The 14,480-nt window shown below is 44.4% G+C and overlaps 1 protein-coding gene across 4 annotated transcripts in view; it reads right to left on the bottom strand.

Moving 5' to 3' along the window:
- Positions 1 to 14,480, bottom strand: part of RPS6KA1 (ribosomal protein S6 kinase A1) — a 565,248-nt gene that overhangs the window by 194,551 nt on the left and 356,217 nt on the right. For all 4 annotated transcript variants that reach the window (XM_069224044.1, XM_069224045.1, XM_069224046.1 and 1 more), the window contains 2 exons: positions 11,477 to 11,565; positions 10,478 to 10,542 (listed from right to left, as the gene is read on the bottom strand). In XM_069224044.1, coding sequence (XP_069080145.1) covers positions 10,478 to 10,542; positions 11,477 to 11,565 — 154 coding nt within the window. The remainder of the gene's footprint in view (positions 1 to 10,477; positions 10,543 to 11,476; positions 11,566 to 14,480) is intronic.

The following is a 14,480-nucleotide window of genomic DNA, read 5'->3' as shown; positions in this document are numbered from 1 at the left end:
GCTAAAGTGCATGGATATAGGGACCAAAGTGACAGCTGGCATTGACCGACCTCAAAGGCAAAGCTGGCTGACAAAAATATTTTCTTATCAAATGCTTCGATTTGTCTGTATCCTCTGTTCGTTAAAGCAGTGGGAAAGGCACTAGGATTCAATTTACTGGTGGATGTATGCACCACCAAGCTCAGGGGTTGGATGTGGAATTTGGTTTGAAGGGAAATACCACTGGTTGTGAATCATCCACCAGCACTGTTTGTGCTGGTGACAACATCCAAGGGACCAGCACAGATTTTGGCGTTGCACTGATGCAGAACTTTAATCCTGTTCCAGGGGCACAGACGGCACTTACGACAGATCCGCCAGCGGCAACCCCATGGAGCCCCCCTGCAGATTGCTGGGGCCTGAAGACAGGCCGTAGATCTGCAGCATGGCCTTTGTGGTTTCACCAATGAACCCAGAAACCCATGATGCATCTGTACCAAGGGTGAAACTGACTCTCGAGGCACAGTGACACCCATGAGCATTCTATGGAGATCAAGAGTGGAGGGATGGGCCAGAGTCCCACTTGGTTTCCTTCTTGTGTTTCTTTTTGGACTTACCCAAAGACTTACAAAGAGAAGAAGATTTGCCACAGGAATGAGTTGGTCTGCACTCACCCTTCATTTGGAGCCAGACCTTTGTGAAGTATTGCGGTGTTTCATTATGCAGAGTTTTGCTTCTTGTTCTTGAACGGTTTTCAGATTCTTCTGGATGCATGCAGTCATCGCAAGCCTTACAGTTGTGCGCTGAACCCAAGAGATACACCTTATAGGGATCAGTCACCGGTACCTGTTTGAGTCTGTCCCTACAAGGTGTAAACTCTGTAGGCTTATGAGGTGAAATGTTTCCTTGAACTATGGAAGAATTGAGGAGAAAAGAATTGTTGAGAAAAAAAAAATCTCTCCAAAATATGAAGCTAAGGAGCCAGGCTCTGGATTCACATCAAAGTGCAGAAATAAAAACTGACATCAGCGTGCATGGGTGGCACTTATATGCTGCTCCCCTTGTCACTTCGAGAGTGGAACAAAGTCGGGAGTAGCTGCACAGTGTTACCTACAGGTGTGCAGAAGCACTAATTTATTTTTAGTTTCCAGATCCAGACTGGAGCCTGGAGATTTTCACAGTCTGAGGTTAGAATGTGGTTAGAAGAATCAGCCAGAAACAACAAGCATCCACAAGTCCAAATTTGACTCAAAGTCATGAACCTAAATGGATTAGAACCCAATGCCTAGTAACTCATATTCGCCATGGACACCATCCTCACAGTCAAGGAACACACCATCAATAAAAAAAATAAGGCCTGGTACTGGCATTCAAAATCAACTTTTCTTGAATCTGGACAGTGGCCTCCTTGGCTTTGCTTCGACACCGTGGAGATGCCCTTACAAAAAGCAGCACACATTACCCAGGCCTGGCAAAAATATGACCACATCACCCCATTCCTGAGATCTCAATTGGCTCCCCTTTCCAGCCAGCACAATCTTCAAATACAAATGCATCACCTATAACACCATCATCAGTTGTACCATCATCTGTCTGACAAGCTTGCTACCTCTGATGGCAAGCATGCACACCCACATAGCAAGGACACCATGAGACCAGAGCCACAAATGCAAAAAATGAAAGAAGTCAACAGGCCTTGTTCATCTATGCACCCAGGTTGTGAAATATCCTTGTATACATCAGTACCACCAAGTACTGCTGTAATTTAGTAAAGAGCTGAAGACACTCAAAAACCCAGCTTAACCTCTAATTTCTCATTGGCTGTATCCTTGCCTTTTATCCTGCTAAGCTCCCTGCTGCCTTTTGGCTAGACTGGCACTATACAAATACCACATAAATACAGAGTCTGTGCCTGAGCGCCATCCCCATGATACTTCTTGGCAAGGTGATAGGTTGCCAATCTTCACCTACTTTGGGTTTGGACCCATTACAGAAAGATTCCTTTACTTGACGATAATGAATTTCAAACTCTTCTCTTAATCTCTGGAAGTAGAGCAGGTGCCTTAGATATCGGAGTATATGTCTTGCAAAGGTGGTGGGGCTCGTTCCTGTGTCCCTGTCAAATTACAGAAGACCCACCAAATCTGGCTCAAAGTCATGAACCTCAAACATCTTGATTCAATCACACATGCAGTTGTAAATCCTGTATTGGTTCAGCAAATGGTGGCTCACACTAAGCACCAAAGTAAAGCCCTAAAGGCATTGAGCTATATTCTACGTGGAACAGAACCCAGTGAAGACCTTGAATACCTTCAGTGCTCAGCCTCCAAGGTAGAAAGTGCTTGTGAGTTTGCTACAGCCTGTAATATGTTAATTGCCACCTTTGTAGTTCAAGGTAATCACTATAGTCTAGAAATCCCCATATAAATGAGTAGAATTTCACTCTTTAGCAACTAATCAGGAAACAAACCAAACATTTTTTACAGTACCTTGGCAGCAGTATATTTGAGCCTTTACAAAGTTGTCCACCGGCCTGGAATTCAAAATGAAAATGTCACTTACCCAGTGTACATCTGTTCGTGGCATCAGTCGCTGTAGATTCGCATGTTTTGCAATAGCTCGCCATCTGGTGTTGGGCCGGAGTGTTACAAGTTGTTTTTCTTCGAAGAAGTCTTTCGAGTCACGGGACCGAGTGACTCCTCCTTTTGTGTCCATTGCACATGGGCGTCGACTCTATCCTCGATTGTTTTTCCCCGCAGAGGGTGAGGTAGGAGTTGTATTGTAGTAATAGTGCCCATGCAATGGAGTGACTAAGTATGTACCTATATAAGGTTGAATTGATATATATACAAATAGTTGAAGGTAACTTCCGAACTGCTACAGGCTCCCGGGGAGGCGGGTGGGCACATGCGAATCTACAGCGACTGATGCCACGAACAGATGTACACTGGGTAAGTGACATTTTCAGTTCGATGGCATCTGTCGCTGTAGATACGCATGTTTTGCATAGACTAGTAAGCAGTTATCTCCCCAAAAGCGGTGGCTCAGCCTGTAGGAGTGGAAGTAGTCTGAAACAATGTTCTTAATACGGCTTGCCCTACTGTGGCTTGTTGTGCGGATAACACGTCTACACAGAATGTGTGAGGCGTAGACCATGTGGCTGCCTTACATATTTCTTGCATTGGGATGTTTCCTAGAAAGGCCATGGTAGCACCTTTCTTTCTGGTTGAGTGTGCCCTTGGTGTAATGGGCAGCTGTCGTTTAGCTTTAAGGTAGAGGATTTGGATGCATTTAACTATCCATCTGGCTATACCTTGTTTTGATATTGGGTTTCCTGCATGAGGTTTTTGGAATGCAATAAATAGTTGTTTAGTCTTTCTGATGTTTTTAGTTCTGTCAATGTAATACATTAATGCTCTTTTGACATCTAATGTATGTAGTGCCCTCTCAGCTACGGAATCTGGCTGTGGGAAGAACACTGGAAGTTCCACTGTTTGATTTAGATGGAACGGTGAAATAACCTTTGGTAAAAATTTAGGATTAGTCCTCAGGACAACCTTATTCTTGTGTAGTTGTATAAAAGGTTCTTGTATTGTAAACGCCTGAATCTCGCTTACTCTTCTTAGGGAAGTAATGGCGATGAGGAATGTAACCTTCCAGGTTAGGAACTGTATTTCGCAGGAGTGCATGGGTTCGAAAGGTGGACCCATAAGTCTAGTTAGGACAACATTTAGGTTCCATGAAGGAACAGGTGGTGTTCTTGGTGGAATAATTCTTTTAAGGCCCTCCATGAATGCTTTAATGACTGGTATCCTATAAAGGGAAGTTGAATAGGTAGTCTGCAGGTATGCAGATATTGCTGCAAGGTGTATTTTAATGGAAGAGAAAGCTAGGTTAGATTTTTGTAAGTGAAGCAAGTAACCCACTACATCTTTTGGAGTTGCGTGTAATGGTTGGATTTGATTAATATGGCAGTAGCAAACAAACCTCTTCCATTTACTTGCATAGCAGTGCCTGGTGGATGGCCTTCTGGCTTGCTTTATGACTTCCATACACTCTTGTGTAAGTTGTAAGTGTCCGAATTCTAGGATTTCAGGAGCCAGATTGCTAGATTCAGCGATGCTGGATCTGGGTGCCTGATCTGTTGGTTGTGTTGAGTTAACAGATCCGGTCTGTTGGGCAGTTTGATGTGTGGTACTACTGATAGGTCTAGCAGCGTTGTGTACCAGGGTTGCCTTGCCCAAGTTGGTGCTATTAATATGAGTTTGAGTTTGTTTTGACTGAGTTTGTTTACCAGATAAGGAAGGAGAGGGAGAGGAGGAAAAGCGTAGGCAAATATCCCTGACCAGTTCATCCATAGGGCATTGCCCTGGGACTGCCTGTGTGGGTATCTGGATGCGAAGTTTTGGCATTTTGCGTTCTCTTTTGTCGCAAACAAGTCTATCTGAGGTGTTCCCCAGATCTTGAAGTAAGTGTTCAGAGTTTGGGGGTGAATTTCCCATTCGTGGACCTGTTGGTGATCTCGAGAGAGATTGTCTGCGAGTTGATTCTGAATCCCTGGGATAAACTGTGCTATTAGGCGAATTTGGTTGTGAATTGCCCAATGCCATATCTTTTGTGCCAACCGGCTCAACTGTGTTGAGTGTGTCCCCCCTTGCTTGTTTAGATAATACATTGTTGTCATGTTGTCTGTTTTGACGAGAATGTATTTGTGAACTATTATTGGTTGGAAAGCCTTTAGTGCTTGAAAAACTGCTAGCAGTTCTAGGTGATTTATATGCACTTTTGTTTGATGTACGTTCCATTGTCCTTGTATGCTGTGTTGATCGAGGTGTGCTCCCCACCCTGTCATGGAAGCATCTGTTGTTATTACGTATTGTGGCACTGGGTCTTGGAAAGGCCGCCCTTTGTTTAAATTTATATTGTCCCACCATAGAAGCGAGAGGTAAGTTTGGCGGTCTATTAACACCAGATCTAGAAGGTGACCCTGTGCTTGTGACCATTGTGATGCTAGGCACTGTTGTAAGGGCCTCATGTGCAGTCTTGCGTTTGGGACAATGGCTATGCATGAAGACATCATGCCTAGGAGTTGTAATATCATCTTTGCTTGTATCTTTTGTGTTGGATACATGCGTTGTATGATGTTGTTGAAGTTTTGAATTCTTTGTGGACTTGGAGTGGCTACTCCTTTTGTTGTGTTTATTATGGCTCCTAGGTACTGTTGTACTTTGCACGGCAGGATGTTGGATTTTGCGAAGTTGACAGTGAACCCCAGTCTGTAGAGGGTTTGTATGATTTGATTTGTGTGGTGTGAGCACTTTGATAACGAATGGGTCTTGATTAGCCAGTCGTCTAGATACGGGAATACATGTATTTGCTGCCTTCTGATGTGTGCAGCGACTACTGCTAGACATTTTGTAAAGACTCTTGGTGCTGTTGTTAAACCGAAAGGCAATACTTTGAATTGGTAATGTATTCCTTTGAATACAAACCTTAGGTATTTCCTGTGCGATGGATGTATTGGTATATGGAAATACGCGTCTTTGAGGTCTAAGGTTGTCATGTAGTCGTGTAGTTTGAGCAATGGTAGCACTTCTTGTAGTGTGACCATGTGAAAGTGGTCTGATTTGATGTATGTGTTTACTATCCTGAGGTCTAGGATTGGTCTTAGCGTTTTGTCCTTCTTTGGTATTAAGAAGTACAGTGAATAAACTCCTGTGTTTATTTGTGTGTTTGGTACTAATTCGATTGCATTCTTTTGCAATAGTGCTTGAACTTCTGTCTCCAGGAGCTCGGAATGATGTTGTGATAAATTTTGTGCTCTTGGTGGTATGTTTGGAGGGAATTGTAGAAATTCTATGCAATAACCATGTTGGATAATTGCTAGAACCCAAGTGTCTGTAGTGATTTCCTGCCATGCTTTGTAATAATGACCTATTCTTCCCCCCACTGGTGTTGTGTGGAGGGGATGAGTGACATGTGAGTCACTGCTTAGTTGCAGGGGTTTTGGGGCTTTGAAATTTTCCCCTATTCCTAGGGAATTGCCCTCCTCTGTATTGCCCCCGAAAGCCTCCCCTGTACTGTCCCTGGTAACTGGACGGTGTTGCCTGTGAGGTGCTGGCTTGTGTGGCCTGACCCCGAAACCCCCCTCTAAAGGGTGTCTTGCGGAAGGTGCCGTAGTTTCCTCTGCTCTGCGGGGAGTAGAGTGCGCCCATTGCTTTAGCAGTGTCCGTGTCCTTTTTAAGTTTTTCTATCGCTGTGTCCACTTCTGGACCGAACAGTTCTTTTTTATTGAAAGGCATATTGAGAACTGCCTGCTGTATCTCTGGTTTAAACCCAGACGTTCGTAGCCATGCATGCCTTCTGATGGTCACGGATGTATTAATTGTCCTTGCAGCTGTGTCTGCTGCGTCCATGGAGGAGCGTATCTGGTTGTTTGAAATGTTTTGACCTTCCTCAACCACTTGCTTTGCCCTTTTTTGTAGGTCTTTGGGTAGATGTTCAATGAGGTGTTGCATCTCATCCCAATGGGCTCTGTCATAGCGCGCAAGTAGTGCTTGAGAGTTGGCGATGCGCCACTGGTTTGCAGCTTGTGCTGCGACTCTCTTTCCAGCTGCATCGAACTTGCGGCTTTCTTTATCCGGGGGTGGTGCATCCCCAGATGTGTGGGAGTTGGCCCTTTTCCTAGCTGCTCCTACAACGACGGAATCTGGTGGCAGCTGTGCAGTGATGAAAACAGGGTCTGTAGGGGGCGTCTTATACTTTTTTTCCACTCTTGGTGTGATTGCCCTACTTTTGACCGGCTCCTTAAAAATTTCTTTTGCGTGCCGGAGCATACCAGGGAGCATAGGCAGGCTTTGGTAGGAGCTGTGGGTGGAGGAGAGGGTGTTGAATAAAAAGTCATCCTCGACCTGTTCTGAGTGGAGGCTTACATTGTGAAATTGTGCTGCTCTAGCCACCACTTGAGAATACGCAGTGCTGTCTTCTGGTGGAGATGGCTTTGTAGGGTATGCCTCCGGGCTGTTATCTGACACTGGGGCGTCGTATAAGTCCCATGCGTCCTGATCCTGGTCACCCTAGCTCATGGTGGTGTGAGCTGGGGAATGTGATGGAGTTTGTGCTGGTGAGACGTGAATTACAGGTGGAGGAGAGGGTGGTGGAGTAAACTTTTTCACCACCTTTGTTTGTGGTGTTTGTTCAGTTTGGAACTCCAGTTTTCTTTCTTCTAATAGGGGGAAGGGTGCTTATTTTCCCTGTTCCCTCCTGTATGAAGATACGCTTTTGCGTATGGTCTACATCGGTAGATTGCAGCTCTTCCTCGAACCTATGCTTTCGCATTTGGAAGGTTAGTGAATGCTCCTCTGTATAAGAGCCTGAAACTGGGTCGGTTGCAGGTTGTTTTGGCGCCGAAACCCTGTCTGCATCTTTTTTCGGCTCCGAGCTGACTTCTTTTTTTCGGGTCCGAAACCTCTCGGCGTCGATCTTCGTCGGTGCCGCTGTCTCGGCGTCGAGCCGTGTCTACACCGCTATCTCGGTGTCGATGCTTGTCTCCAGCACTTTCTCGGTCCCGAGAAGGCTGCGTACCGGTGTCTCGACCGGAGTCGGACTGTCTCGGCACTGTTTGGGCCTTTTTCGGTGCCGACGGTCGGTCACCGAATTTATGGGTCGAGCCATGGCCTGGTGGCAGTGGCGTCCCCTGGGCCTTGTCAATCTTCTTATGTGTTGTTTTCGACGTCTTACTCACGGTTTGTGGGTCATCGAATTCCTCGGAGTCCGATTTGTGGATCGAGAAGGTACCTTCCTCTTCTTGTTCCTCGAACTCTCGGTGGGCTGTCGGCGCGGACGCCATTTGAAGTCTTCTGGCTCGACGGTCTCGGAGTGTTTTTCGGGACCGGAACGCACGACAGGCCTCGCAGGTGTCTTCACTGTGCTCAGGTGACAGGCACAGGTTACAGACCAAGTGTTGGTCTGTATAGGGGTACTTGTTGTGGCATTTGGGACAGAAACGGAACGGGGTCCGTTCCATCGGTGTTCTTCAGCACGCGGTCGGGCCGACCAGGCCCCGACGGGGGATCGAAAAACTACCCCGAAGGGCACCCGGAGCTCTTCGATCTTCGATGCGGTGTTGAATCTAACTACGCCGATCCCGAACGCAACAATACCGACGAAAATCTTCAGAATTTAGCTATCTTTCCGTTCCGAAACTCGGAGCGACAGGAACACGTCCGAACCCGATGGCGGAAAAAAAACAATCGAGGATAGAGTCGACGCCCATGCGCAATGGACACAAAAGGAGGAGTCACTCGGTCCCGTGACTCGAAAGACTTCTTCGAAGAAAAACAACTTGTAACACTCCGGCCCAACACCAGATGGCGAGCTATTGCAAAACATGCGTATCTACAGCGACAGATGCCATCGAACACGTTTTTCGAGAACACAAATCCGCTTTTAGTGTGTCTGCCCTCTTAACAAATGTCTTAAGTGTATCACAGTATAGAGATCTAATAGGAAGTGACCAAAATTTATGAAGTACCACTCCCAACTTCCACCTAAATCTACCCAAGACCTTTATTACTCCAATCTGGGCATCTTACCTTGGCCCATGGAATAAATGGAATGGCCACACATGCTGTATTGCCAGCTCCTGCCATTTTACCATGAACATCCGTCTGCGCTGCCTTACCCTTGGTAATATATCCTAGGAGTGGATGACACTCTAGCGTTGTGTGCACTGAATGGAGAAACCTTCCTTCCACTTTAAGTAGCATGTTAATAAAACACCTATTAAGCAACTTCAGGACTGCTGTTTAAGCCCTGGTACTGACACCTGGATAGTGATAATGCCCTACTCCATGGCCTCCCAGAACCTACACTGACACCCCAGAGGGGCATCATACATGCTGTAGCATGTCTCACCTGAAGAAATATGATCACATTAGCTCACCCTGATGGAACTCCATTGGCTACCCTCGCCAGCCGACACCAACTTCATAACCAGCAGCATAATTTACAAAGCAATCACAACCAGCTCCCCTGCTTGTCTTGTAGACAATCTCACCATCTCTGGTGGTGCTCAGCACACCTGTAGCCAGGACACGGTTAGACTGCAGACTAAGTGTAACAAGGAAAAAAGCAGGGTAACAGACCTTTTCCATCTATGCAGCAAGGATCTGGAACATTCCTATATCCATCATGGCTGATCTTATGCTACTCAAATTTAGGAAAGGATTGAAGACTCATCTCTTTAAAGAACATTACATTACAATGGATTACCCTTCCACAAACCAGCTTTCTCTCCTTTTAATCGTTGGCTTTAAGCTCGCCTTGGACCATGTACAGTGCTCCACACTGCCTTTTGTCCAAGTCTGTGCTATAGGAATACCAGATACATAGAGTGCTACATGCCCAGGCTGAGTACATTTTTCAAAATGAGCAGAGAAAACTGCAAAACATTATGAACATGCAACATCTGCAAGACTAAGAAGCTCAGATGAAAGATTAAGACACTTCATGGGAGGCTCAGGTGTGCAGAAGAGTGTAAGGCCAGGGTACAGACTCACAAACCTTTACGTGCTGCTTAGAACTTGAGACTCAAAAAGCTTTTATAAATATGGCTTCACCATCCTTTATTCATAACAGCAGCTATAAGCACCTCCTTCCTCACATACGCAAGAGCTTTTTTTCCATATCAGCTGGCTCTAAGTCAGATTCGGACACTGACTGAGACACTCGTTTAACGTTGTGGAGACTTTCTGTCCCGCAATTGCTTACCTCCCATTATCGATCTGTCTGTGGCTTGACACCCTAATAATTTGCCTACTAAGAACTTAGGATTTCGTGGAACCATGATTTAAGTGCCTTTGGAATAATTCATTTTATGGGACTTTTTCTCTTCATACAATTTTCAAGTTCTGAAACACAACGATGCTCGCGACCGAGACCGAAACATCGACGTACAACCCAACTCATTCACTTTCCAATTCAATTAATAACTGTGGATCGTTAACTTTTGGACAATCCTTTCTGATATTTCTTTTGAGTGGTTTTTGGACACATGGATACTTGGCTGACAGAACTTTCGTTGCATTACAAACCTTCACCATGTCTATGTACCTTTAAAGCTCTTTGTTTGTGTACCCCTTGAAACTGATCTTGGATATTTTCACACTTTTGAAAATATAAGTATTATGTTTAGACACCTGCTGTCTCAATTTGCTTGATTGATATGTTTACACATATCAATGTTTAATTACATTTTGGTGTGACTTCTGAACATTGTAAAATCATTCATTAAGGAATCAGTTTAAAAACACCTTGTTTCAAGTAAGTCCCTTGTTGGCACTTTTTCCACTTGTTTTCGGTTCTACATCGTGGTCACTGTGGGTAAAAATGCCAGGAATTAAGTTCCCAAAGAAGAATGCGCCACTAATGGCTGTAGGACCAAACAAAAGTTCTACAACTTCCTGTGACAGCAGTGCTTTGTGGAAAAGATACTCACGTTCCAGTCTATGGTTGAGAAGAAAGGATGTCGTTTAATCTCCTCTGCACACTCCATGCTAGAACCTGAAATAAAAAGCATTTGCTAAATTCTCAGTTGAGAATCTTCCAAACCATCATTTCGGTCCCTGGAATAAAATGTGTAATAGCCAAGCAAAGTTTGACCTGGGACATAGGTTTAAAGTCGAACCTTCATGTTTTTGCCACCTTTCAGTCTCATGACATCCTACCTCTTTTCAGCACAACATCCTTTGACTTGGGTTAGGGACACTTTTCATTGGGCCAGGGATTACTACAATCTGATGCTAATCAGCCATCCTGGACAAATCTTTTGTAAAACTACTTTAATCTGCAGATATCAGTCAGGGTTATTCAAACACTTTTCTGGTTTTAACTTGTCTTGTGCTAGGACCCATACTAAAACCAGAGGATGGCATTTCTAGCACAAACAACCGTGATCACTTGTTCAGTGCCAAGCTTTACAAGTTCTGAGCAGTAAGACTTTTGTCTAGTTATTTGCTAAAATGACTAAGCTGGGGTGGTCAAAAGGTGTCTGATGTAAAATCTGCCTACCCGTGATCAAGATGTTTCTGATGTCAAGTTGGTCTATGTCACAGCAGTAAATGGTTATTCAGAACTAAGAATGGTTGAAGACTCCTCTGCTGGTGAGCTAAACTCTCCCTGAGAGAACGACACCGAATATTTAAGCACATATAAGATTACACATGTCTGGTAGAAACACTAGTCTCTTTCATAGCAGACAAACATGAAAATTACGAGCAGAGTACGCACCAAACCTGTTCTTGGATGTCAAGGGAAGTGCACTTCCACACAGCATGCCAGAGTTTCCATTGTTCCATATTAGCAAGTACGAATTAGGGTGGTCATTGCGGAGTTCATTTTTCTATCAATCTACTGTTCTTATGACAAAGTTATTAGTGATAGAGACCGCAGCATCTCAGCAAATTACAATCATCTGTATTTAATTCTGTTTGTTTACCTAATCGGTTGTTTGGATTCCTCTTGAAGAGAGCACGAAGCAAACTCTGAGCTTCGTTGCTCAGAAACTGAGGCATGCCCAGCTTGGCCCTGAAAGAGAAAGCATGGATTCAAAGTAAGCAACTCTGCAGGAGAGAACCCTCAGGCTCAGACAGCAACACAGGTGTGCAGGGGGAATACAGCAAGAAAGAACAAAACCGAGAAAGAAGAGGAAGGCACATACTGTAGCAGAGAAACACGGGACAGTTTCTTCAGTTTCCAAATTGTACTGGGAAACTGTAGGACTACACTTCGGCAGGGTCCAGCTATATCAAAGAAGGTTATCAAAGTTGATGTGCACGTGAAAATCTAAACTCTGTGCAGCTATCAGTCTTGAGCTCAGAATGTTTGAGCTTCACTATGGCACTTACTGCAGGTTTGCCAGTGTTTATGAGACAGTGCATAATAAGGTGTGCAGTTGACAGACGTGAACACTGCTTATCATTCATATTCACCTCTCCTACATCTAGTCCTTCCCTTAGGAAGTAGTTTTCCTGCCACTCCTGAGATGATCAATGCATGCATGTAATGTCTGTGCCCCGTCACTGCCACTGTCCATAGATTCACAAGGAGTTACTATCCTTACACACCTGGCGAGTAGCTATAGAATAATGAATATTATTTACTGTAGAGCTCACCATTTCTCGCCTGCTTTAAGTCCGTTTTTTAGTTTCCTTTATTTCTGCAGCAGCTTCTGCCTTTTGGGTTCCACATAATATACGGTTTAAGATAATTACACTGAAATCGCACGAACTGCCTCACTATAATGACCATATACGGAGTCCGTTTTAAATACTTTTAGCTGTGAGCATGCAGAGAGGCTATGGTTGGGTATATCAATACTCTAAGCACCCTCTTAACATTTAGACTTTTTTTAAGCCAATAACTTAGGAACAATCTGCAGGCTATATTAGCCAACTTTCGTTTCTTTAAAAAAGATTATAATTTAACATCGGCACAACTATACTATAAATAAATGACAAGAAAAACTCCTTTGCAAACCCTTTTAAAGGGAAATGAGAGAAAGGTGAGAGCACACAGGTAGAAAGCAGCAACCTAAAATAGCCGAAAAAGTAGATGCTCCATTAAGGACGCACACAGCCTGTAAGTGGCAGCTGCTTCAGTTCTCCCCCCTCCCCCAGCTCCTGTCAACAGTAGCTTAGGGCACAGAGAATAGCATTTCAGACTTTTTCCTTCAAAAAGGTCTTTCAAAACATTTGCAATTACATCCCACTCAGCACCTGTAGAAGTCAAGAGCGTTTTTCAGTTTTGTGACTGGCATTTCTTGATGTTTTAAGCTATTTCGTTCAACGAGTGTCCATCCAGTGACAAAGAATCCCAAAACAGTCCGTCGGCCCCTCAACCTTCCTGATACTCATCTTCCAGGTGAGTGAGACTTCTGTGAGTGGATGCCAAAAAGAACGCTGAGGGCAGAAAGAAGATGAGGTTCACAGCAGAGACGATTACAGGAGCAAGGATTCTCTTTTCAGAAGGTCCAGCAAGCTTGGGGAAGGGGATCCCTTAACACTATCCTAATCTACCATCTTTGTGGACATCCCCAAGATCCAGAAAGAAATCTGTTTCAAATCTATACAAGATAGAAAATTGGGTATATTTTGTATTATGCGCAAAGTGGGTGGCGTTGGCTTGTTTCATCATTGTTGTTTCTAGAGCAAGGGATGATGGTGTAAGACTGAGGAAATCACTGCTCCCAGTCAGCATGGAGTTTCATAATGTGGAAGACAAGTGGAGCTGCTAACTACGGTTGAGGGTTAGTTTGCTGTTGAAGCATTAGAAGCTGTCGAAGCCAAGACCACTGACGAAAAGCAACTATGTCAAAACATATGATACTGAGTAAGTATCTTAACTTGTGTGCTTCGTGGATAGGAATTTGTCTTCCCGACCGAAATACCAGAGTTGTAGCTTCAGGTAGGCTTTTCGGGTGTGACACCCTCCAAATAAGTGATTTCTTGGCGCGGTACTTTGGTCTGGGGCCCTGAGTCAGGTTTGCTATCTCTGTCAGTTTTTCTCGATATGAGCCAATAATGAGAGACAAAAGTCACCTTTGATGTAAGCAAGAAAAAACTGATACCCGCCACGTGGCTGAATTTGTGAAAACAGATAACCTGGAATCCATACCAATTCCTTGTTTGACCAAACGGTGTGACCCTAGACATTTTGATCTCTTTTGCTGAATCTATTATAAGAATCTAGGCCACTTTTAGGGTTTACGTGACCACTGACTTTCCTGTTAGTTCACTAATGGTATTGTGACTGGGGGAAAACCATGAATGTTTCTAAAATCACTTTTTCTAAATTTATCTATGCCGTGACAATCTGACGTACAAAGGTGAACTGGTTCTGTATGTTAAAGAAATACACTTTTTTAAATAGACTAAATTTTACATTGTGTGTTGCACAATATACATGGCAAAGTTTTTCATGGCTTGGTAGATGAATGCAGCACTCTTGAACCAAAGCCAGATACTTGGCTGGGCTCAGCCCTGGCTCGGTTCTCCTTGTACTTGCTGGCACCTCCACCTTTAATTACTCGGGCTTACTACATGGGGCCGCCAGTCACTTGATAAAATAATATCGCTAGAGGTGAGGACTAGAAACAAGGAGCTGTGTTTACATGTACCGATTTGACAACTCTAGCAAGGCTTTTTGTAGCAGAGATAAAGAAAAGTGTGTGCAGTGAAAATACATGTTCCCAGGGAAGTGACTCCAGACAATTGTGTCGTATGTGACTATAGTCATGAGTTCCCAGGGAGAACTACTAGTCTGAGGTGGGACTGGCATGGCCTTTGTTTTTGTTTGGGGGGGGGGGGGGGGGGGGGGTGTCAGGAGGGCAGGTTGTTTGAGTTGTGACACTCCCAAAATCTCCCCCCACCCCAAAATCCCGAGTCAGGTCTGCTATGTCTGTCAGTTTTTCTTGTTTCTCTCCTTTCACCTAAGGTTTTCAC

This window comes from Pleurodeles waltl, chromosome 3_1 (assembly GCF_031143425.1).
Source record: "Pleurodeles waltl isolate 20211129_DDA chromosome 3_1, aPleWal1.hap1.20221129, whole genome shotgun sequence".
NCBI lineage: Eukaryota > Metazoa > Chordata > Amphibia > Caudata > Salamandridae > Pleurodeles > Pleurodeles waltl.
This window is presented reverse-complemented; position numbering and strand designations above follow the sequence as displayed.